At 40.3% G+C, this 23,393-nt stretch overlaps 1 protein-coding gene across 2 annotated transcripts in view; it reads right to left on the reverse strand.

Moving 5' to 3' along the window:
- The window catches only part of ZSWIM5 (zinc finger SWIM-type containing 5), a 132,137-nt gene extending 122,450 nt beyond the window's left edge, over window positions 1-9,687 (reverse strand). Inside the window, exons 1-2 of one of the 2 annotated variants that reach the window (XM_070941389.1) lie at window positions 9,204-9,687; window positions 9,003-9,167 (exon numbers count right to left, since the gene is read on the reverse strand). In XM_070941389.1, coding sequence (XP_070797490.1) covers window positions 9,003-9,167; window positions 9,204-9,687 — 649 coding nt within the window. Of the gene's footprint in view, window positions 1-9,002 lie in introns of both variants that reach the window. The other variant, XM_070941388.1, reaches the window with a different exon arrangement.
- Between the last annotated feature and the right edge of the window lie 13,706 nt (window positions 9,688-23,393).

A 23,393-nucleotide genomic window follows, 5' to 3' on the forward strand; every position in this document is an offset into this window, starting at 1 on the left:
TAATAGGAAATTCAAAGAACATATTAACTGCATCAGCTCACTGCATGCTCTGATTCCCCATCATTACCGCAACAGCCATTAGGCAAATCTATATTTGTAAAGTCATAAGATTCCTTTTTCCATAGAAGGTGAAGAAAATATTCCTTCCTTGTTTCTAGATACAGGTAGTCCTCGACTTACAACAGTTCATTTAGTGACCGTTCAAAGTTACAACAGCACTGAAAAAATGGACTTAGGACCATTTTTCACACTTAGGGCCACTGCAGCATATCCATGTTCATGTCTTCAAAATTCAGATGCCTGGCAACTGATTCATATTTATGGCGGTTGCAGTGTCCAGGGGTCATGTGGCCACCTTTTGCAGTCTTCTGACAAGCAAAGTCAATGGGGAAGTCAGATTCACTTAACAACTGTGTTACTAATTTAATGACTGCAGTGGTTCACTTAACAACTGTGGGAAGAAAAGTTGTAATACAGGGAAAAATTAACTTAATAACTATCTCACACAACAACAGAACTTTTGAGCTCAATTATGGTTGTAAATCGAGAACTACCTGTACCGAAAAATAGCAGGGATATTTTTACTAATAAAGCAACAGAGTGTAAGTTCTGTTCTTTGCTCCATAGAACATTTGATATAGTACCCAAGCAACTGAAAAAGGTGCTCATATATCATATGCTTCTGTGGACTGCCAATAAGAGCCGCTTTGCTGATTGGACTCTCCATTAGAAAAGCATTACTGCTTTCAAACTGATGCTCACATATATCTTATTTCTTTATTATCACTTTTCTATTTTCACCCTCTAATTGCCTCTTCTTCTTCTCATTACTGACCCTGAAAGAACTCTCCAAAAATCATTCTTAGAAAGAAATAGACAATTGAGAGAAAAGGAGCATCAAACATGTTGAGAGAATGTGTTGGATATTTCCAGAAGAAGACAGATGTCAGAGTGATAAGATTAAAAACTCAATGTAGTTTAATACTGAATAGTGTTCAAAGCTGAAAATGGTTTAAGAGGGGCTACACTGTATACATGCACAGGTAGCCCTTGAGTTATAATGGCGATTGGGATTGCTAGCCCTATGTAATGTGGTTGTAAAGCATGACATTGCATGACTGCATTGCTTAATGATGGCAATCCTGGCATTCCTTGTTGTGGTCGTTAACCAAATTTAACCAAATTCCATCTAGGCAGTCCTTCAGGTTGTTAAGTAGGATGCAAAAGCAGCCTCAGGTAAGGATCAAGTGGGTGCTGCAGAGAGGGTAGAGGAGGCCCTCGGAGACCCGGTGCAGGCTACACACAAGTTGGGGGATGCTGTACTGCAGAGTGAACTTCGGGAGGCCGGAGAAAGAGGATTGTGGGGTACCTGCATGCGTGGGAAAGAGGGGAAGGATGCATAAGAGGTGCATGCATGTTTGTCTGTGAACACAGGAAGACCCAAGGAAGGAGGGTGCTGGTGGGTGCATGTCTGTGTGCAAGCACAGGAAAGTCCAGGGAACGAGGGAGCTGGTGGATGCTTGTCTATGCACAAATGCAGGGAGGATGGGGAAGATCAAAGCTGGTGGGTGTGAATGAGTGAAGGGGATGGGGTGTGTGAGTGAAGAAACTTGTGATCTTCCCTGTTGACTTCCCCACTGACTTTGCTTGTGGGAAGCCAGCAGACTGCTGCAACCAAACATAAATATTGACAAGTGTCCAAATTTTGTTCACATGACTTTGTTTGGGGCCATCGCAGTGACTGGAACTTTGAGAACTGTTTGTAAGTTTCTTCATTCAGTATCATCAAAACTTAGAACAGTTGCTGAACAAATAGCCATAAGTCAAGGACTCCCTGTACAGTATTTCTTTGGTCTCATTATCATGTCTAGTGAAAATAGGTATGAGATGAGAGGTTTTATTAACAATACAAAAATTTGCAAAATCTGTTTACAAGTTCCCAAGGGACTAAAAATGCTCAGACAACTCAGACAAAAATTTTACTTAACCAACAATCCTCAATGAAGGACCAGCCCGCAGTGCCTCTGCCAGCAAAAATGGAGCTTGGGAAGGCCACGTGCGGCCCTCTCGAGCTCTGTTTTCACTGGCAGAGCATTGCAGGAGGCCGTCACAGCCGAAAACAGCTCTGTTTTCGCTGGCAGAGTGCTCAGGCCACCACAGACGCCGCCGGCACAAGTGACATCAAGCTGGCCATGCCCACCCTTGCCACACCCACCCCAGCCCCCCAAGGTCAAACAAAACCCTGATGCGGCCCTCAATGAAATTGAGTTTGACACCCTCAAAGATTCCTCACTGAGCAATTGTAAATTAGCCAGATATGTTTATCTTTCTGCCTTTCCCTGCTAGACTTCAACTGTATAGTACCGCTTATGAAAAACACATTTAATATTCTCTAGAGTAGAAGTATATGGTACTTCAAATGTAAAAAAATTCAACCAGAAAAATTCAAACCATGGTCACTAAACAAAGTGTTTTAAGTTGAGAAGTATAGTACTTGTACAATCTTTGCAGAGTCAGTGATTGAAATTAAAAAGTGAACACAAATTTTGTGCACAGCTTTTCACTTTGGAAACAAAATTCAATCACTAAAGTGTAGTAAGAGGGATACATAATTTGGTAATGGTACTTCAGAATAAATGTTGACTGCACATTGCAAGTGAGGCAGCAATATGATGTTATTGCAAAAGACCAGACAAAGAAGCAAGTACAGTTTTGGATCACATCAAGAGACACACATTTTCTAAAGCAATAAGAATAAGAAATAGTTATATTTTATTTGCTTTTGGTCAGATTTTTCTTTTAAGTTCTTATCATTACACTAAGGATTCACTGAAATTATTCTCTTATTATGTCTGGCTTATTTGTCTACTATTGTCTTTGCCCATTCTATATGATCCAATAGAGCTAGCATGCCCTGGGACCCACCAAATAATGCCAACATATAGGAACCATAAGGTATATCATCTGCCCTATGGAACAATCTCTCTTACAGCCCCCTTCAACAACCCCAAATGTGACTGGCCCCATCCCTGTCAGCCTTTATGAAGGACCTGAAGACTGGGCTTTTTTCCTGTCCGAGGAAAGCAGCTGAATCAGATATGTGTTGTGCATCTGATCCTCTGCACAATATATTTTATCTTATTGTTTATTATTTTACAACTTTCTATTAATGTCTATGGAGATTCTCAGGCATCCAGGTCATGGTTGTCCTAAAGGTGCTTTTTCGAAAGGCAACTGGACTTTGTTTTTTCCTTGAAGACGTTTCACTTCTAATCCAAGCTTTTCTAGAACTAAAGAACCTTCTTGGATGAGAAGGGAAACATCTTCAAGGAAAGTTGCCTTTTGAAAAAGCACCTTTGGGACGACTTTCTATTAACTCTTTTCACTGTGCTAGCCACCCAAGGTCACATGGCAAGGGGACATCAGATAAATCAATGAAATAACTAATTAAAAATGGAAAATGTTCCACAAAAGACAACAAGAATACCAAGAGACTAGAAGTTAAGTCCTATGAACAGTCATTGAACCAGCTGGGATGTAGTAATTTTAATCTCAAAATGAGGGATATGATAATACCTTAAATAATGTTATATAGTGGTACCTTGGTACTCAACTGCTTTGAAACTCATCGAATTTGGTACTCAATGCATTTTGACAAGAAAATGTTGTCCCGGTACTCATCATTTGTTTGGTACTCAAAGCGCAAACTAGAACTTGTCGGTGTCAGTTGCCTCATGACTCGCTACCCTTTCCAGCCAAAACATAGGATGACGCATTATCTTATCTTAGCTTCTGTGATGCAACCTTATCTTAGCTTCTGTGGTTTTGTGGTTTTTTTCCCTCATCTATGTAGGTAAAGTTTTTATTTTATTTAATCTAAGTATTTATTAATTTTTATGTTTACTTCTCATGTAAAGTAATGGTCGTTTCTGGCCCTAGAGCCGGAAATGACTAGCACACATGTGTGGGGGAACCTTTACCTTTACCTTAAAGAAATGGTATACGACCCTATCTTTTTACATATTGCCTTAAAAAGGTACCTTGTCATTGGTTTGAGAATGCATTAAATTTATTTACATTATTCCTTATGGGAAAAATTTATTAGATACTCATTGTTTTTTGAACTCATCACACCTCCCGTAACAATTAACAAATACCCAGATACAACTGTATAGAAGAAGGTCCACATGTTCTCTCTTGTTCCAAAATGTCAGACACAGAATAATGGATTTAAGTTCCAGGAAAGCAGTTTCCAATTGAATGTTAGGGAAAAAGTTCTATCACAGCAGTTAGAGCTAATTACCCATTGAGATGCTGAGCTCTCTTTTGGATGTGTTCAACCAGCTGCGATGTTTTAATTTCCAACTTGATTATGATTCTATAAACTGTATAACAAAAATCAATACAAGCTTTTAAGCTTGAAAGTTAGTCATTGAAGGGCAAACTATATTACATTAAATGTGTTTGTTCTAATATTTTGAATAGCTAATTAACTATATCTAATAGCAATAGATCCATTTGAATAGGGGTTCTCAAATTGTAGGTCATTGCTTCCAGGAGAAACATGAGAAATTCAGAAATGAGCTGCAAAATATTTTTAAAGCCACAGCAAGCTTATACCATCAGAGTGACAAGCAAAGTCTGGAGAAAGTTTTGACAGAGGGCTAAATATGTGGATCTACTTAAGCCATCTGTCAAAAATATCTGTCAGTCGCAGCAGTACTGCAATTGGCAAATGGGTTCCCACCAGCTCATCATTTCTAGCATGACATTTATTTATTTATCAAATTTCTATACTGCCTATCACACTTACATGACATGATGTATAAGAATATATCTGAAGTCTCTGGAGTGTCTGTAGATATTTCTCTGTTATCAAACTTCAGTTCAACTGCATTTTTAACTGTTATTATAAACTCTTAACCATTCAAAATGGGTAAAAATATTAGGCAGTTAAGACAAAAGCTAATTTACCAGGAGCGCTGCTAAAAGTAAGCCTGAGCAAAGGATATCTCATGAAAGTTACATTTCATGCTACATTTATTCCTTGCCCAGTTCTAACCCAAATGAAATCCTTAATAGGGGTGGCATAAATGTACTTATTACTTGAGCATTGCAAAGTTTGAGTATATAAGCTTTAAAAAAGTAGTCCCTATTTACACAAGTACAGGAAAAAATTGTGAAAATTAGCTTACTAAATATTAATATCCTCATCTTTTAGATTTTGAGAAAATCTCACTAGACATTAATGTTTCATGTTAAGATTCTGTGTACTTTTAATTTCAATGCATCTAGTAATTTTTAAATACTACTACCACTGCTACATAAAACTAAATATGTATTATATGCTTATTAAAAGATAAAGATACTTGTGTCCAACAGCTTTCCAAACATGAAATATCAGTTTAATGATTGAAGTTACATTAAAATGAAACAGTGTTTGCTTTTCCAAATATGAAAGAGCAATAAACTGTCGACAATGGTAGGTTCCAAAAGGTTACATGCAAAAATAATTTTATCCTGTCCACCTGTTATTTTTTTTTATTGCTTAAGCGCAAATACACAACTATCTGTTTTATAAATGTCTACATTCTTTTGAAACAATATTTCTTTTGTATTCACATGATTTTACCAGGTATGAAGAGACATAAAAATGCATTGGTTATATAGCAACATAAAGAAATGCAGAACCATAGATAGTGTTTATTATAAATTAGCACCTGAACAGATTTCATACCATTGGTAGGATTTTTTTTTCATTAAAATATAATGACCCCATATAGTATATCCAAGCATCAAATTTCCAATTTAAGTGCAAATATTTCTGGACCTAACAAATTTCTTTGCTGGTTAGGGTTATGCCTCTTTTTACATTAAAAGGTGTGGTTACCTGTAGAATTACAGAATGAGTTATGCCCCACCATCTGCACAAAATAAACATCTATCACCTCAGAGCATGTTTGTTTTATTAAATTATTGCTCATCCCTTTCTGGCAAACAGCTTACAATATTATACAAATAGACATTAACTCCTTTCTCTATTAAGTAAGCAATTTTTCATCTCTTTCTCCAACCCTGTTATGAATTAGTTTATGGTTTCAAATTTTTTAAAAAAAAACTGAGATAGAGCATCAGTACAAACTGAAAACCTTTTTTAGTATCATGGGCTGAATAGGCTATATACCTACATGAAGCACACATTCGTGATTCATAGTTCAGTAAGTAAATTATCACTGACACTGCTGAGTAATCCATTAAAAAACACTTAACAAATACCAGTCTGTATTTAAAGTTTACATTTATTATTACAGAACCTAGCAAAATAAGAAGTTATGTTACTATCTGCAAGTCTCAAGATATTTGTATTAATCATGGAATTATAAAATGCCCAAGTTATTGTAACAATGCCCATAATTTGGGTATAAGCATCAAGAGGCCTATGCAATTTGATGTACACTGAAACTGAACATGGTTGTACTAGTGAAATACCTTTACAAACTTAATATTTTCTTTTCCATATTCAAGAAATGTGTCTTTGCGATTTCGATAGATACATTTTTAATATAATTAAGAGACTGAAATGCTTTTTGTCTCTTATAAATTGTTTACTTACTCCCTATGTTTTAAGAATACTCATTTTAGAGGAAGCATTTTTGAACTGTTATAGCAAATATTGATAACAGAATACTAAAGCATTTAGCATGATTAAATAATATGACCAAATAGCATGACTAAATATGACTAAATAAGATTCCTAGAAAAAAGAGCATAAGCTACTTATAATTTACCCATAATATTCCATCTGGTGGTGCATATTATTGCAACAAAAATCATTTAAAAATCACTCCAAATGAATTTATATACATTAAATCAAACCTGAAATTCCCAGCCCCAACATTCACGTACCAAATGTATTATTAATTTAATGTCTTCCTTTATAAGAAATTTAATATTTTTTACTCCTTCAGTCTGAAATGTTCTATCATGTAGAGATGCCAAACTGGGTAGACAATTAAATATTTTATTAGAGGAAGACTCTAATGAAGTCTTTATGAAGACTCATTTCTTTTATTATGTGTATTGTTTCATTTCATCCTTTTTTATTTATCTTAAATGACTGAAGGATCTATTATCAAAACTGGACAAAGTCCCAGCCTAGGAAAAAAAAATCTAACAAAATAATCTCTTTACCATTTTGGCATGTAAATATACCAGAGTATGATACCAAAATCAATATATAATATTCTTGTCCTTTGGATTAGGTCTAGGTTGTACCACTGTACCTTTCCTTCATTGTATTGGGATTCTTTTAATGACTGAAAAAATGAATTTGCTGCTGATGAATGACAGTAGACCGAGTACAACATAACTTTACATTTCAGATTTGCAAAACAAATCATACCAGGATACCAGTTTTGATGAGAACACTCATTTCATTTATCTCTATTAACTATGCAAATGAGATTATTTTCTGTTAGACTAAAAAAAAAAGATTTCTTTCATATTGTCGCTTTGTTTTCATTCATAAGCCTCTGATCAACCTAGCAATGATGAACTTTGTGCAGGATGTCAAGGTAGTCAAAGGATTCGTGTTTTTTTTATTTCCAATGGAATAATAAAATGCAGTACTGAAAGCTGCATCTTTTCACATTAATTGAAAGGGAATAGTAAAATGTCAACTACCCAGATACTTGTCAGAGTTATACATGTTTTGTTTTCTCCTAAGGAATACTATTTGTTGCAATTCAGGAAACTTACAATTCTTTGGGTAGAAAGCAGTCTTTTCTTCCATTTTAAAAGCACCACCGTACTTTTTAGATTCTACAGTTTTCCAAATTGTCTTTTTATGTGATGATATTTTTCTTATCCTCATCTGGCCTTTTGGCTACCCCACTCTCACCGGCAAGGAAGGGATAGCTGGGAGCGGCTGGGCAAGAAAGTAATGCTTACGGACACAATTTGGGTGAAAAGTGTATTCACTCAGTCCAGTTCAGCCACTCAACTGGCAGCTGCCTAATGTTTTAGGTCAGTGTATTCTCGACCTTGGAAGCTTGAAGATGGGTGGACTTCAATTCCCAGAATCCCCCAACTGGCAGCTGCCTAATGCTTTAGGTCAGTGTTTCTCAACCTTGGAAGCTTGAAGATGGGTGGACTTCAATTCCCAGAATCTCCCAACTGGCAGCTGCCTAATGTTTTAGGTCAGTGTATTCTCAACCTTGGAAGCTTGAAGATGGGTGGACTTCAATTCCCAGAATCCCCCAACTGGCAGCTGCCTAATGCTTTAGGTCAGTGTTTCTCAACCTTGGATTCTGGGAGTTGAAGTCCACCCATCTTCAAGCTACCAAGGTTGAGAAACACTGCTTTAGGAGACTTCACACCAAGGTCTGCCTCCCTCCCAACCATTAGCAACACCCCACCCCCCAATTACCAACCAGGTTACAGAAATAACGATATCTGTTAACAGCGCTTGCTCCTTTCTCAATGGCCACAAAACACATTCCACACATCCTCCTCTTCCCGCCGCCTCCCCCCCCCCACCTCACCCTCAGCTCTGAGAACTGGCCGCGGTGGGAAGTCCTGTCAAATTACAAACGAGAGCAGACAAAAGGCTGCGATCGTGTGTGTGTGTGCGCGCGCGCGCGTGTCTCTCTCTCTCTCTCTCTCTCTCTCTCTCTCTGTGTGTGTGTGTGTGTGTGTGTGTGTGTGTGTTGGGGAGTCGGGATCTTGGAGCACAGAGGTACGGGAGAAAAGACGACAAAACGAGCGGTGGGGGAGGAAGAATGCAAGGGTGGAATAAAGGTGGAAAGGGAAGCGAAGCGAAGCGGAGAGCGAGATTCGAAACCGGAATGGAACTTGACAGGCGGGAGGGCAGCGGAAGGGCAGACGGATGACGGGGGGGAGGAGGAGGAGGCAGACAGGGGCAGAAAAAAGGACAAGGGAGGAAAGCGGACGGAAAGGATCTGTGCAATGACGGGGCAGAAGAAGAAGCGCCCTTCACTCACCCACTTGCAGCGCGTTATCCACGGCGCCTGTCTCCAGCAGGCGGATGCCTCTGCGGAACGGGAGCCCCTCGGAGATGGCGGCGCTGGCGGCGGCAGGCAAAGGAGCCGGGCCGGACGCCCCCGGGGGAACAGCTGGACCAGGGACGGTAGCCGGGTTCTCCTCTCCTCCGATTCCGATATTCGTCCCGCCGCCGCCGCCGCCCGCGGCTGCTGAGGCGCTGCCGGATGCCCCGTTGCCGCCGGGTCGCCCGGGCTGAAAGCTGGAGTACATGCATATCTGACGCTCGCTGCGGGGGAAGCTCCAGTAGACGATGCGGCGCTGCACGGGCTCCGGGATGCGCTGGAAGCGGCCCTCCACCCGCTCGAAGGCCCAGCTGCCTGCCACCCGCTTGGCTGCCGCGTCCAGCAGCGACTCGGGTTGCAGCAGGGGCAGCAGCGCCCCCTCCGGCCCGCAGCCAGGCCCCGTGCCCGGCCCGCCCGGGGGGCAGCAGCCGCGCGTCCCGCCGTCGCCTCCGCCGCAGCCACCGCCCGCCGCCGCCGTTCCGACGGGACCTCCCGGGTAGATCCCGGATCGGGGCAGCGTCGCCGCCCCCACCACCCGCGAGCACAGGCGCTTGGGGCCCGGCGACCCCGCGGCGGGCAGCGGCGGTCGGAGCAGCTCCTCTCCCTCGCCTCCCTCCGCCATGGCTGCGTCCGACCCACTGAGTTCCAGCCGGTGCCTGCCTGCCTGCCGTCCGCCCGCCCGCCTGCGAACGCGGGGGGCGGGGGGCGGTAGAGGGAGGAGACTACTGCGGCGGCGGGGAGGGAGGGAGGGAGGGTGGACGGGCACCCCGGTGTGGGCAGCTGCCCCAGAGACCCGCGGCGGGAGGGAGGGGGGGATCACGTGGCTCCTGCCGCTACCATTTCGCCCCCTGCCCGAACAATTACTCGCTCCTGGCTGCAACCTGCGGGGGTGCGAGGGGCGCGCGGGGGTGGGGGGGGAGCGTGCTCTATTCACGAATTGACTTTGCCCCCTTGCGCGCTCACCGCGCTTCCCATTCTTAATCTGACCGCGATTTCCTTTCCCGAGTGTTCCTGGCGTTTGAACGACCGCAAATGGAGGTGAAGAAGAGGGAATGCTTTTGTTCGCATTCGGGGAAGCAAGATTGCCGCGGGGACAATGTTCACGGGGAATGACTTCGCGGCGCGCCGAGAGCTCCTGCTCCGGAATCTGCTCGCCGCGGTCGTTCGTGGGCTGGAATTAAAAGTCGGACTCAACGGGCATGGCCGGCTCCAAGCAGCGACTTTTCTTCGGGAGATTTCTGGCTTGTCGCGTCTCTCGCCTAGGATTAAAGCAGCGCTTCGAAGGCTGGTGCCAAGGCTGGTTAGACGCGCTTGAACTTTCCACCAGCCTCCTGCTTTAGAAACAAGGCGTCGAATAGCGAAGCGTCTCCCGTTTTATGAACGTGCCTTTGCCTTCTCCGTTCACACCACGCAGAATCCGTTGTTGTGGCTTCTCACGACTGAGCATTAATATTCTTTTAGCCAGTAATCATACTGAAGTCTAAGACGGAGAAAGTGCCTTCTCAAAGAGCAGAACTCCATAGGGCCCCCTGTTGTAAATACAGTTAAATACCCTGCCGTTTTAGCAGAAATCCACAAAGCAAGCGATCACAATTTCCATTCTCATGAATAAATGTCTTTCAAAGGATCTCTGCAATGATTTTCATCCCAAATATACCTCCTGAAACATGAAGGGTCCCAATTCACTTTAAAAAGAAAGAATATGCCTTTTTCTTTCTTTTTTTTTAAGTCTTTGTACATAGATTAATTAAAAGGCAGATAACCGGGCATTTATCATTTCTAGAACAGTACACAGATAAATTGACCATATATAGAGTATAATTATTTCACTAGAACAATCAAACGTAGATTGTTTACTGAAATTAATTGGCCTTCACATTTATATCTCTTCAGATCCGGTGGTAGACTCTGGTACATACTAGCAGGAAGTTTTTGAATCAAACTATAACTTGGTTGGCAAAACTTGTAGATCTAAACCTGATCTGCACCCAGGTTAAATTCCTCAAACCAAGATGTGTGTTGAGACTGACTGAATCATACCTGACTCAGCCATATTCTGTAGAAGCTGGTTATTTTCTTTGAAGCAAAGCACTCAGTCATGCAGAACTCCTATTCAATGCTTTGAACAGTCATGCCAATAAGCAAATTTACAGAAATGAGAGAACTATATGAACTATTCTATGATACAAAGCTAAATCATGTTTCCCTACATTTTGATTATTGCAGGAAGGAATTTTTGTGCCACGCAGAAAATGTTAGTTTTTGCTGATAGATAGCAAAGCAATGCTAAAAAGTATGTATTAACTTAGAAAGGCAGTAATTTATTAAACATCTATCTATTTTCTCTATCTTATAAATTTTTATAGCAATCCGCTACAACAAAATCAGTAATAAAACAATCTTATAGGTATACTGAGAATGGAAATACGGTAGTATGCCAACCACAAGGCTTCAGGTCCTAGTTGTGTTCAGCTCCATGGTAAAAAGGCCACCAATAATGTTGGTTAGGAAGTCTGCCGCAAGTGCCATCTTCACTGGTATAGGATTGACTAGTGAATTCAAACCAGCAGGAACATTTCCCTAATTGCTCTTATTGTACCTTATATTTAAAATGAAAATGCCATGGGAAGGAAAGTTCATTCCAAGCATGGAGCAAAGTGTGTTTTTTGGGAAGAGCCTACAGAGAGCACACAGAATTTTCCCTAGTCAAGCATTAAAGTCCCTCCCATAGGAAAAAAACTCCCACTCCTTTGGGGTATGAGATATGTTCATATGCCAGAGACACAAACTGACAGCAACTACTGATTTCATTGGGAAGAATAATAGAAAGCAGGAATTGGGAACTTTGGCTAAAAGAAAATATATGTGTACCTCAGCTTTTTTTAATTATCTAATTTTTATTAAAACTTTTAAACCGGGAGATAAAAACACAAACTAATATAAAGTAAAGGAGGGGGGAAAGGAAGAAAATAAACAAAAAGCAAAAAATGAAAGACAAGAAACAATGGCTGGAAACTAATCAAGGAGAGAAGCAACCTGGAATTAAGGAGAAACTTCCTAACAGTGGAGACAATTAACCAGTGGAATAGCTTGCCTTCAGAAGTTGTGGGTGCTTCATTACTGGAGGTTTTTAAGAAGAGACTGAACAGTCATTTGTCTGAAATGGTATAGGACCGTGATGGCGAACCTATGACACGCGAGTGTGTGTGAGCACATGAACATTGCCCTAGTTCAGCTCCAGTGCACATGTGCGCACCAGCCACCTGATTTTCGGGCCTTCCAGGCCCACCAGAAATCGGGAAAAAGGCTGTTTCTGGCCTCCAGGGGGGGTGGGGAAGGCCGTTTTCACCCTCTCCAGGCTCCAAGAAAGCCTCTGGAGCCTGGGGAGAGCAAAAAACAGGCCTACCGGGCCCACTGTGCCATCATGTGCCAAAAGTGGGGGGAGTGCAGGGGGGGCACGCATGCATGCATGGTGGGGCACATTGAATTATGGATGTGGGCACGCACATGTGTGACCTCCCCCCCGGCATGACCCCCCGCTTTTGGCACGTGATGGCAAAAAGGTTAGCCATCACTGGTATAGGATCTCCTGTTTGAGCAGGGGGTTGGACTAGAAGACTTTCAAGGTCCCTTCCAGTTCTATTCTGATTCTGATTCTGATCTCCAGTCCTTTAGAGTACTCCAGAATTCTGTGTCCCTGCTATTTTTGAAACAAACTTTTTTTTTAATAACTGCATTGCTATTAGTCAGTTTCTAGGTACAGTTGAAAGTGCTAGTTATGACTTATAAAGCTACCTAAAGGACTACACCCTTCAATTGGGTCTACCCAGATATTTTAAAACTGAGGATTCTTCTCTTGTCACCTGCAATTCACAGACATCCTGAAGTATTCGCAAGCTCTCCTGCAGAGACATAGTCTACACGGATTCTCTTTAGATAAGCCTTTGGTTGCAAGCAATACTTGAAAAGTAGTATTTGATATACTTTTGATCTGTAGCAGATCTGGACTGTACATATCGTATTTTTAATCATTTTACAGGGTGTTTTGCTGTGCTGTGTTTGAAAAATATTGTTCTTAGCTTTTTTGTTGGGAGAAGGAACATAAATCTAAAAAATAAATAAATCAGAAGATCCACTTCCTAACGCATTTCATATCATGATTTTCTAATAACCCACACTCCCACTATACAATATTAATATAGCACACATTCCTTTATGGTAGAATGTAGGAAATCATTTAATTAAATAAATCAAGTCATTTTTTTAAAACATGAGACAATGTTCTAATTTTTCAAGACTGAGACATAGTCTTATGAATGGAAGAATTAAGGGTGTTCTGTGAATGTGGTTTTCTGGTGCCTGTTACACAAAAACAAAAGCCTAGGACAATAAATGTCTTTCCTTTTGTCCTCATGTATGCTTCTGAAAGACGTACAGTTTAGAATTAGAAAAACTTTTGATTGCACTGCATATCCAGACCTTCAAAATAGAATCAATTGACCTAGAATAGATGGCACAGAGTATAATTTGATTAATTATAAACCAAATTCTCATCAACTAGTATCAGTGCTAATCAGTTACTACATATTGTGAATCAATGAATCATGGATCTTTTAAATGGATCTTTCATTCTGTTATTGTCTTGCCTTTAGAAGGCCCCACTATTTTGAAGGTGTCCTATATATTTTCAATATCTAGTTTTGTTTTTCACTAAGAAAATGGGTAACGTCTGCAAGAAAACAACCAAGCTCTGAGAACACCAAGGATTCCTCAATTCTACCTTTCTACCCACAAAGCATAGTCATATATTAGTACAAGCGGACAGATAAATAGTTTGCACTAAGTTACTTTTAAAAAAAACTGTATACACATACACACACATTTGGCTGACAATTATTTAATCCTTTTCTGGAGTTCTGTGGAAGAGGAGGGGAGCGGTGTAATTTTTTTCCTGCAGGAAAATTAAGCAGACTTAAATCTAAGCAATGGTGTTTTAAAGCTGAAGTCCCTCTAGTGGCAGAAAGAGGAAATCAACGTATGGTTCAATTGTACCTAACAGAAACATGAAAGATGATCTCTAAAGGTTCATTAAGTTCTTGTTGAGTTGCAGCCATTCTTGGGATACTTGCAGTTAAATTTCTGTCTAGGACAGTGTTTTCAACCATTTCAACTTGAATGTGTGTAGACTTCAACTCCCAGAATTCCCCAGCTAGCTTGCCTCTTAGGAATTCTGGGAGTTGAAGTCCACACATATTCAACTTGCCAAGATTGACAAACATACTTCTAGTTTACACTTACACATGTCTATATAGTACGTCTCGCTGTGTGCAAGCTTATGCTTAGTATTTGGTGATTAACAAAAAGTAAGGGTATTTTCCCTATACTATGCACCCACCTTAAAAACAGAATTTAAAATGTGATTACATTTTTCAAAGGTATTTTTTTTCTTTACAAAAAATGGAGTTTCACTCGCAGATATTGCATATTCTTGCGGTACTACTGTATGTCACTCGGGGGGGTTTTATATAAAGAGGTTCTTTTTACAGATGCGGGCAGATGGCAGCTGAAGACATTGCAGACACTGTTGGATGAAGGGATTAATTTAACTTGGTTACAATATAATCAATTACAACTGAGATGGAAAGAGGACCAAAAAACTGGTATTATGTTGCATGAGGAAGAATTGGTTAGACATATAAGAGAGAAAGGTCCAATGCATATCAAAAGGCTTTATAATGTTTTGCTAGAAAGAGATTCAGAAACTGAATTAGTTAAAGACTGTATGATTAAGTGGGCACAGAATTTTGAAGAACCAGTGATGCTGGAAACATGGGAAAAAATTTGGGTTCAGAATGTTAAATTTACACAGTCGCAGAACCTGAGGGAAAATTTCTACAAAATGTTTTATAGATGGCATTTAGATCCCAAAAAGTTGTCATGTATGTACCCTAATGTTCAGCCAAAATGTTGGAGATGTGAATGTTTGGAGGCTACGTATTATCATGTTTGGTGGACCTGTAGGAAAGTTAAGGCTTTTTGGATAAAAATTTGGTGGGTCATGCAGAATGTTTTGAAGAAAAAAATTCAATTTTCTCCACAACTGTTTTTATTGGGTATAGTTAAGGGTTTTACATCGGGTGAAACAAAATTGATATTGTATATGATAACAGCAGCAAGATTGTTGATAGGTAAATATTGGAAGAATGAAGCTTTGCCCACTATCGAGGAATGGACTTTGAAGTTGGCCAGTTTTGCAGAGATAGCGAAGATTTCAGCATATTTAAAAGATTGTTCACAAGAGACTTATGAGTGGGAATGGAAAAGGTGGATAGAATATGTTCAGAACAAATATCAAACTAGAAAGTATCAAATAGCTTTTATTTGAAAATAATGTACTAGAAATTTTTTAATGTAATGAGATAAAGAGAAAAATTATACAGGGGAGGGAGGGGTTCAAGTTTATATATAAGTGTTATATTAGGGTTCTTTATGAGTTTGAGTATATTATAGGGAAGTCTGGGGGGAGGGGAGGGTTAGGGAGGGTTAGGGAGGTTGGGAAGTTTGGGGGGGAGGTGGGGGGGAAAAAGGGGTGAAAATGTAATTGTAAAACTTTTGCAATAAAAAAATAAATAAAAATAAATAAAAAAATAAAATAAAAAAAAATAAACATAAAAAGTAAGGGTATTTTCCCTATACTATGCACCCACCTTAAAAACAGAATTTAAAATGTGATTACATTTTTCAAAGGTATTTTTTTTCTTTACAAAAAATGGAGTTTCACTCGCAGATATTGCATATTCTTGCGGTACTACTGACCCTCCCTCTTGACCTTCCCCCTTGACAGAGTTAGGTAAAAGCTAAGAGATAAAGAGCTATATAAAGGTCCAAGTATACAGAAGACCTTTGCTAATAGGCCTGAAATGTACCCAATATCTTATTAACTGAATCTCTACAAGGTGTTAGAACTGAATAATCATAGTGTACAGAGTATAACAAAAGTAGAAATAGGTGGCATAACTTTCCTGATTAAAGTAGAAGGGGAATCCCTTCAATTGCCAGCCTCAGACATGTTGGCAGAGCAGCAACCAGCAAACCCACCATTCAATATTTATATTGTATTCAACATACTTTGAGGAATCCATATCTTCTGATGTATTTCATGGTGGGTTGCCCCCGGTTCGCACCAGTTCTATAGAACCGGTAGTAAAACCAGCAGGAGGCCCCGCCCTCTGACCCTGACATCATAAAAATGCTTCTGCGCTTGCGCAGAAGAGTGTGCGCATGTATGAGCGAAGTGAGTGCACGCAGCCTCATTGCAAACCAGTAGTAAAGGTAAGTAGAACCCACCCCTGATGTATTTCAATAGTGCCCACAGAAGATCCAACAAGCTGATACCATGTCAAGAATTTAGAGGAAACTAAATATCATCTTTTGTATCCCAGTACAGAACTAATGCTTAGATACTTTCATAGAATGGTTTATCCAGTTAGAATTGGACCATGAGACACAAAATAACAGGCAGTTTGAATTTACCCAGGTTTTATTTAGCTCAGATTACACAAATATGCACTTCAAATTCATGTCTGAATTATCATAGCTAAATTAGATTGGCTTTCTTTGGAATTCTGAGTGGTGAAAAGGATTCATGACAAAAGGTACATAATTCTTCATTTATTAACATTAAAGCCGTATTTCCCAAACCTGAGTAAATTTCCCAAAACTGGGTAAAAGCAATTTTTTTGGGGGGGTAACATACATGACTCCATTATGTATGTATTAATTGACAAGATGGCTACTATGTCTAAATGGACCAATAATTGTCTTCCAGATTTCTGCTTGTTTTGGTTTTTAGTCTACTGTCTGAACTTCATTATATAAATGAACTAAGGGGAAATGGACTATACTTTCCTTCAAACCTGGTGCTCAACCACTAACAAAATCTAACAGAATCTAACAGAAAAGTAACCCTGTATATTACTTTATCCTCCAGTTATAAAAACCACTTTCTCTGGAAGCCAACAATTATTTTATGGGCTAACAAATACAGTACAAAGATGCTGCAAGGAAACCCTGAGTTCCTTGCAAAAAGAACTGCTGTCCTTTGCATCCTTCATGAAGAAATGCTAATAAGAGGGTTTAAGATCCAGAATGTGACTCACCAATCCAGGAAAGAAGGGTCCTGGCCCAGCTGACCTAGGTTGAAAGCAGTGTTTGCTCCTCAGCAAAAAGGAGTCCTAACAAATTATGCTTCCCTCTAATCATTCATATTGACTCTATTCATAAGAAATGCTAAAATAACTTGGTAATGATTGTAACCAACTTGAAAAGAGCATGGATAAAATAAAACAAACTAGGAATAAACATAACATTTAAAATTAGTCTTTAGAGCGATTTACATTCTCTTTTCATCTAGTCAGACTAATATCAGATTTTAGTATGGCAACAAGTGGTCAGTGCTGTAATTGAGGCAGACATTTTTATCAGGAAACATCAACCTTGGCCTCAAATCCCGTAATCACCCCTAAAAAAGCAGAAATCTTCTGATCCTCTCTGGATTGGTAATTATGCACACAAAAAACATTTTTGAATCATTTGAAGGGTACTGGTTTGACATGGCTGCAGCAACTAGGGTAAAGTGCAGAGAGGAGCAACCAAGATGATTTAAGGGCCTGGAGACTAAAACATATGAAGAAGAATTGGGTATGGCTGGAGAAAAGAAGGACTGAGGGTGACATGATAGTAGTATTCCAATATTTGAAGGGCTGCCACAAAGAAGAGGGAGGTCAACCTATTCTCCAGGTTGCACCAGCAGACAAGACAAGAAAAAATGGATGGAAACTAAACAAGGAGAGAAGCAACCTAGAACTAAGGAGAAATGCCCTAACAGTGAGAACAATTTTAGTGGAACGGCTTGCCTTCAGAAGTTGTAGGTGCTTCATCACTAGAGCCTTTTGAGAAAAGACTGGACAGCCATTTGTCTGAAATGGTCCCTTCCAACTCTATTATTATATTCGATTAACTAACACCAATTAATATAATGTGCAAAATACATAATTATGGACCAGGTTACAGTAAAGATATAATTCCTATTATGTTGCTTTTGCTCCTGTATCAAGAGATATGCCATATATGCTTTGCCACAATTAATTTTGTCTAAGTCTCAGACAGAGGGAAGAACTCTCAATAAGCCATATCAATTTGGTCAGTCTGGATGAGTGAGGTTAACTTGGAAAATGCTTTCCCTGGATGCCGAAATGGCACCTTCTCTCTTTGTTATTTCAGAAAATTGTTAAAACCTTATTATTTCATAAAGTATTTCTTTCAGTTTGATTGACTATGGGAATTCATCTAGACACTTATATGTCTAGATAGTCAATAAATCAAAGAGATAAGAAAAGATTCCTTTTTTAATTTTCCCTCCATCCAAAATAATCATAGGTGCACCAGTGAGGGGAAATCTAAATTTAGGAATTCAAATATATGATTTTATTTATGTCTGTATTTCTACTTGTCCATTTTTTCAATCTCAGCTGCTGCCTATAAGGAAATATTTCCAATGAAGTCCCATTGGCAATTCTCCAATTTTTACTGGGTAACTCACAGCTGTTGTAGAAGTAGGGAAGAAAAAAAAATCTGTATTCCATTTCTGGAACAGAAAATAAAATGCAATTCAGTGGATGATTGTTTTCTTAAACAATAATTAAACAGCATTTTAATACAATGTTCTATTTCAATTTTATCCTCTTGATTCCAAGCATATTCTTTGACTAATGTTGTTGTCTTTTATAAATAATAAGACTTGCACAATTGCACAAAAATCAAAAATAAAATGTTAGTTGAGTTAATAGTAGGCTGGTTGAATTTAAACTCCTTCCCATCTCAGAAAAGAAGTTTGGCTCCTTTGAAGTTCTTGCCAGATTCAATTGTTGGTATATAATGTAGGTGCCACAATGATCCGAGGTGATGGGATGTAACCTTTCTCTAAGGTTCTGCTATTTTAATGTTCTACTGGACAGATTTATTTTCCATCAGACTATAGAATCAACTGGAAAAAAGTAATTTCAAGGCAGACAGGCAGGACACTGCAGCAGTTCTTCATGCTACATAGCCATGGGATATCATCCTTGCAGAACATAAAAAAATAATAACAGCTAGAAAAGGGTTTGAGATTAAATATCAGAATTCTTTGAAATAAAAACAGTAACTGACTGGATGGCAGCTGCCATTCCCCATCAGGATTCAATAGTTGGTTTGCTTCTCAGAGGAAGCCTCGATTCTCATCAGGTATCAAACTGTGCATGCAGAAATGCTAAGGAAACCCTGCACCTGACTCTGCTCTTAAGATTTCCAGCAGCAGCCACTCAGCTGGCAAGCTGCAAAAGGAACACCAATGGAAAAGCGGCTGTGAAGGATTTAGAAATTAGGTACCCTCTAGCAGATTGCAGACATGACTGTTTCAGATATGGCCTTCCAATCCTAGCTGCTTATGGTGACAACAAGTGAGGATTAAACACCCAATTTGCTGCTTAATGCAGATGGATTTCAGCCTTGTGCAGCCGAACAGCTGCCAAGGGAAAAACGAGCAAACAAACCAACCATAGTCTCAAACATAGGAAAAATGTGTCTGGCTCCTAACTCACCAAAGGAATATAATTTCATCCGTGGGGACCCCAGATTTATACAAATAAACTGTATTTTTTAAGTAAGGCATGCTCAGCTATAAATTAGAGATGACCTTCCCAATAAACATGGAAAAGCTGTGAAAGAATTAGAGGAACATATCACAATGCGCTGGCTGGAATTCATGGAAATTGTAGTCTAATCATCTAGATGTCACCAGGATGAGTAAAACTGACCCCACCTATCCTCAACTACCCAAACATAAAATAAATCCTGAGATATGCTATAAACATAAAACTTCCACACTTCCCTTATGAAGATCACAATAATGCTCAGATACAACGTTACCTGGTACTGTAGATTAGTAATGTAAGTTTTTTTAAGGAATTCAGACAAAAACAATAGTGTTCTTCTCCCAAGTTCTACCATAAAGTAATGTAGACAATTTTGATTCTAACTGTATAATTCTGTAGGCATATTTTTCACAGTTGTGTTTCCAACTTTGCTTGCCAAGTTCCCTAAAATATTTGACACAATATTTTCCTCTGTGTTCTGGCTCATTCAGAGGGTACAATTCCCTCTGACATTTTGGGATTCTTCTTGTCCCAAAGCACTGGCACTGACATCAAGAAAAGAAACTACCTAGATTTCACTATAATGAGCTTAAGTCACATTTTAAAGAACAAAATAAATCAATTACTGTACTTGACTAAATTCTGTCTGCTTTATTCTCTTTTCAAAATAAATACCAAATAACATCTTACAGCTATATATTTATATTATTTCCAGTGTTTCAGTACCATTAAGAATAGATTATCCATCTTTAGGTATTTTACAAGTCAAATCATACAAATAAAAACAATCTGAAATTGGAAAAAAAAAACACAGCATGCTGATCACCGAAGAAGAAAAGCATAGTTCTTAGTTTCTAAAAGATCTGTCAGAAAAGTTATTTCAGCTTTTCAAAAGCTAAGACAAAACTAAACAAACCATTTGTTATTTGTTAGATTAGCCTACATGCTACTACATACTGCATCTGTATTGCCAGGGAAAAGATGCCATATGTATCATACTTTAACTCAAATGACACAATGATATAATTGTGTCACAATGCAATCTAATACAAATTAACACAAACCCAATATTCTCATCCTTTGTCCAATGGCATCAAAATGACACGCATGCCATCATTTTGACATCCTTGAAGTGCATGTTATGAATCATTTCCTTATCTTTCCATTTTCCTCACCCATCAGGAGTATTCAGTTTTGACAAAAAATATACAAGTATTTTTTTTCTAATTTAGCAGAGAGGCAATTGACAACCTTTGGATGACCACACATTTGATTTAGGTGAAGGCAGACTGTGTTTGAGGGGCTACAAAAGGTGACCAGGGCTCTTTTGCACGTGTAGTGAGGCCAGCAATGAGGGCACCCTTTTCCTGGTTTAGATGGGAGATGTTTCTGTATTAACTGTTTTAATTGACTTTAAGGGTTGCATTTCATGCAAATCATACAAGAAGACTGAAAAAATATATTCAAATCTTACAGGAATTAATCCAATCATTGTCACATAGTAAACTATTATAAAATGTATGTTTTACTGAAAGAATGAGAGAGGAAAAGAATGTTGGTAAGGAAGCAATGGAAGAAAAGAAATTAAAGCTGTTTGAAAATCACATTATAACCATGGGAATAAAGTAATAATAGCAGTGAGGCGAGACAGGAAGGTCCACTCTGTACACTTGCACTGTAGAGTCAATTGTCCTTTGGCTCTTCTTCAACCAGAAGAAGTCTCTATTAGTGATCATGAAGCATTTTTATATTATAGTACTGGTAAGAATTCCTGCTGCGTGCATGGGTTTCCATATACCCACTATGTCAGGAGAGGACAAGATGTGCTCTAAGGGCAACACAGGGATCTAAGACAAAATTTGGCAGCAAAATTATCCATTCTCCATTGTGGGTGGAGAGAGCAGCCAGGCCTGGGTTCTACTCGTCTGTTCAGATGGACTGAGTCTGTCATTTAAGCTAAATCCGCCCCTGTTGCTAGGGGCTTCCAGCTTTTGACTCAGTCCATCAGACTGGACAGTTGTGTGGAACTGTGTCTCTAGCTGCCTTTCACCTGTTTGGTACTTTTACTTGGATATTTCTTCGGTTTGACTTTGGACTTCCTTAGACCACTCTAACTCTAATTTGGACAATTGCTGGCATACATGACCTCATCAGCTGCCTAGCTGGGATCGCTGAGGACAGTTTCGCCTCGTTGCCCCTGTAGAGGATTTCCCTGTGAACTGGTCAGTAACGAGGCTTGGTGGAGCCTTGCGCTCCCATGGGGTGGGGGCATGAGCAGCTGGCTTGGCCAGAGAGGCTTTGCGCTTCTGTAAAGGCTTCGTAACTGTGGAGCTTCATGCTCCTGGGGAAACTGTCGGGTGGCCATTTTCTATTGTTTTGGAATCGCTTGCCGTCTTGTGGAGCCTCGCGCTCCCCTTTCGCTTGCCGCTTGTCGGCAGTTCAAACGATTTTGGTCGAGGCGTCCAACGTTGCATTGCAGGCTAAGAGACCTGGTTCTCCTGCTCTTGGCCCCATTTCTACTGCCCGGGGCGTTTTGGTGTAGTTTCGTGCTCCCGTCATTGGGGCTAGCTCCGGCCGCCATTTTGGATTCCCTCACAATCGGAGCAGCAAGTTAGAGCCTTTCTTCAGGCCTCCAAGCTTCAGCCTGCGCTTTTTATGCCCCTGGCTCCCTTGAGATTCGGATTGTCTTGCGAACGATTGGATCGTCGGCTGCTTTCCTAACAACTTCAGCATTTCTATAAGCCGACTGGCAAGCCTCACCTCGTTGGTTGGAGGCAATTTGCATGATTTCTGGGGCTTATCTTTGACACCCTGACCTGTGAGCATATTTATTGCCCTTCCTGCCTTGCTCTCTCGCGGAGCCTTGGATTGATCTAGTGTGGCTGGTATGATGACTGCTGGTGGCCATTTTGGAGCCTGAAGGCAAATTGCTTTGGTGGCCATTTTGTTGAATGCAACCTTATCTCACGGACCCTCTATTCCCCTTGGCAATAGCGCACGCTAAGGCCTATCATGCCCAAGGCACTGGCCAAAACTAAGCATGGTTGGAAGGCCTTTGTACAGGAGCAGACAACATCCTCCCAAGGAGAGTTGTTCTCTAAGCATGCTCAAACAGTGGACCCTTCCAACAGGTCCGATAACAAGGAGGCCCATTCTCATCGTAAGGGCATCAAGCACTCCTCAGCTTCTTCACGGGTTGAGAAGCGCAGTGATAAGGTTTTACAGAAATTATGCGATAAGGCTAGTGGCCATCATCCTCTGCCTCCCAATGCTGACTCTACGCCTCCAGGTGGGAGGAACCTTGATCCACCAACAACTCCGGATCAGATTTCGCTGCAAGATTGCTCGTTGACCATCCAGACAGCTGACTTGTGGGGTACGGCTCCCATTCCGGGGCCGACAGGAACTACGAAGGCATTTGCTCCCGCATACTCTGTGGATCCAGTTCCCTCTTCATCTTCTGCTCCGGTTCGAGCTTCTGCGGAAGCCGGACTGGCCCGGGACCAAGTGCAGACCTGTTTATGGCCTGAGGATATCCAGGCCATAAACGATTGCAGCAGCGGTACAACAATCCCTGTCAGCACATCTCTTTCCTAGCAATAGAAATGCTTCGGCCCAAGCTGTCCACTTGGAC

This window comes from Pituophis catenifer, unplaced genomic scaffold (genome assembly GCF_029215685.1).
Source record: "Pituophis catenifer annectens isolate HBS135680 unplaced genomic scaffold, rPitCat1.0.hap2 SCAF_3, whole genome shotgun sequence".
NCBI lineage: Eukaryota > Metazoa > Chordata > Lepidosauria > Squamata > Colubridae > Pituophis > Pituophis catenifer.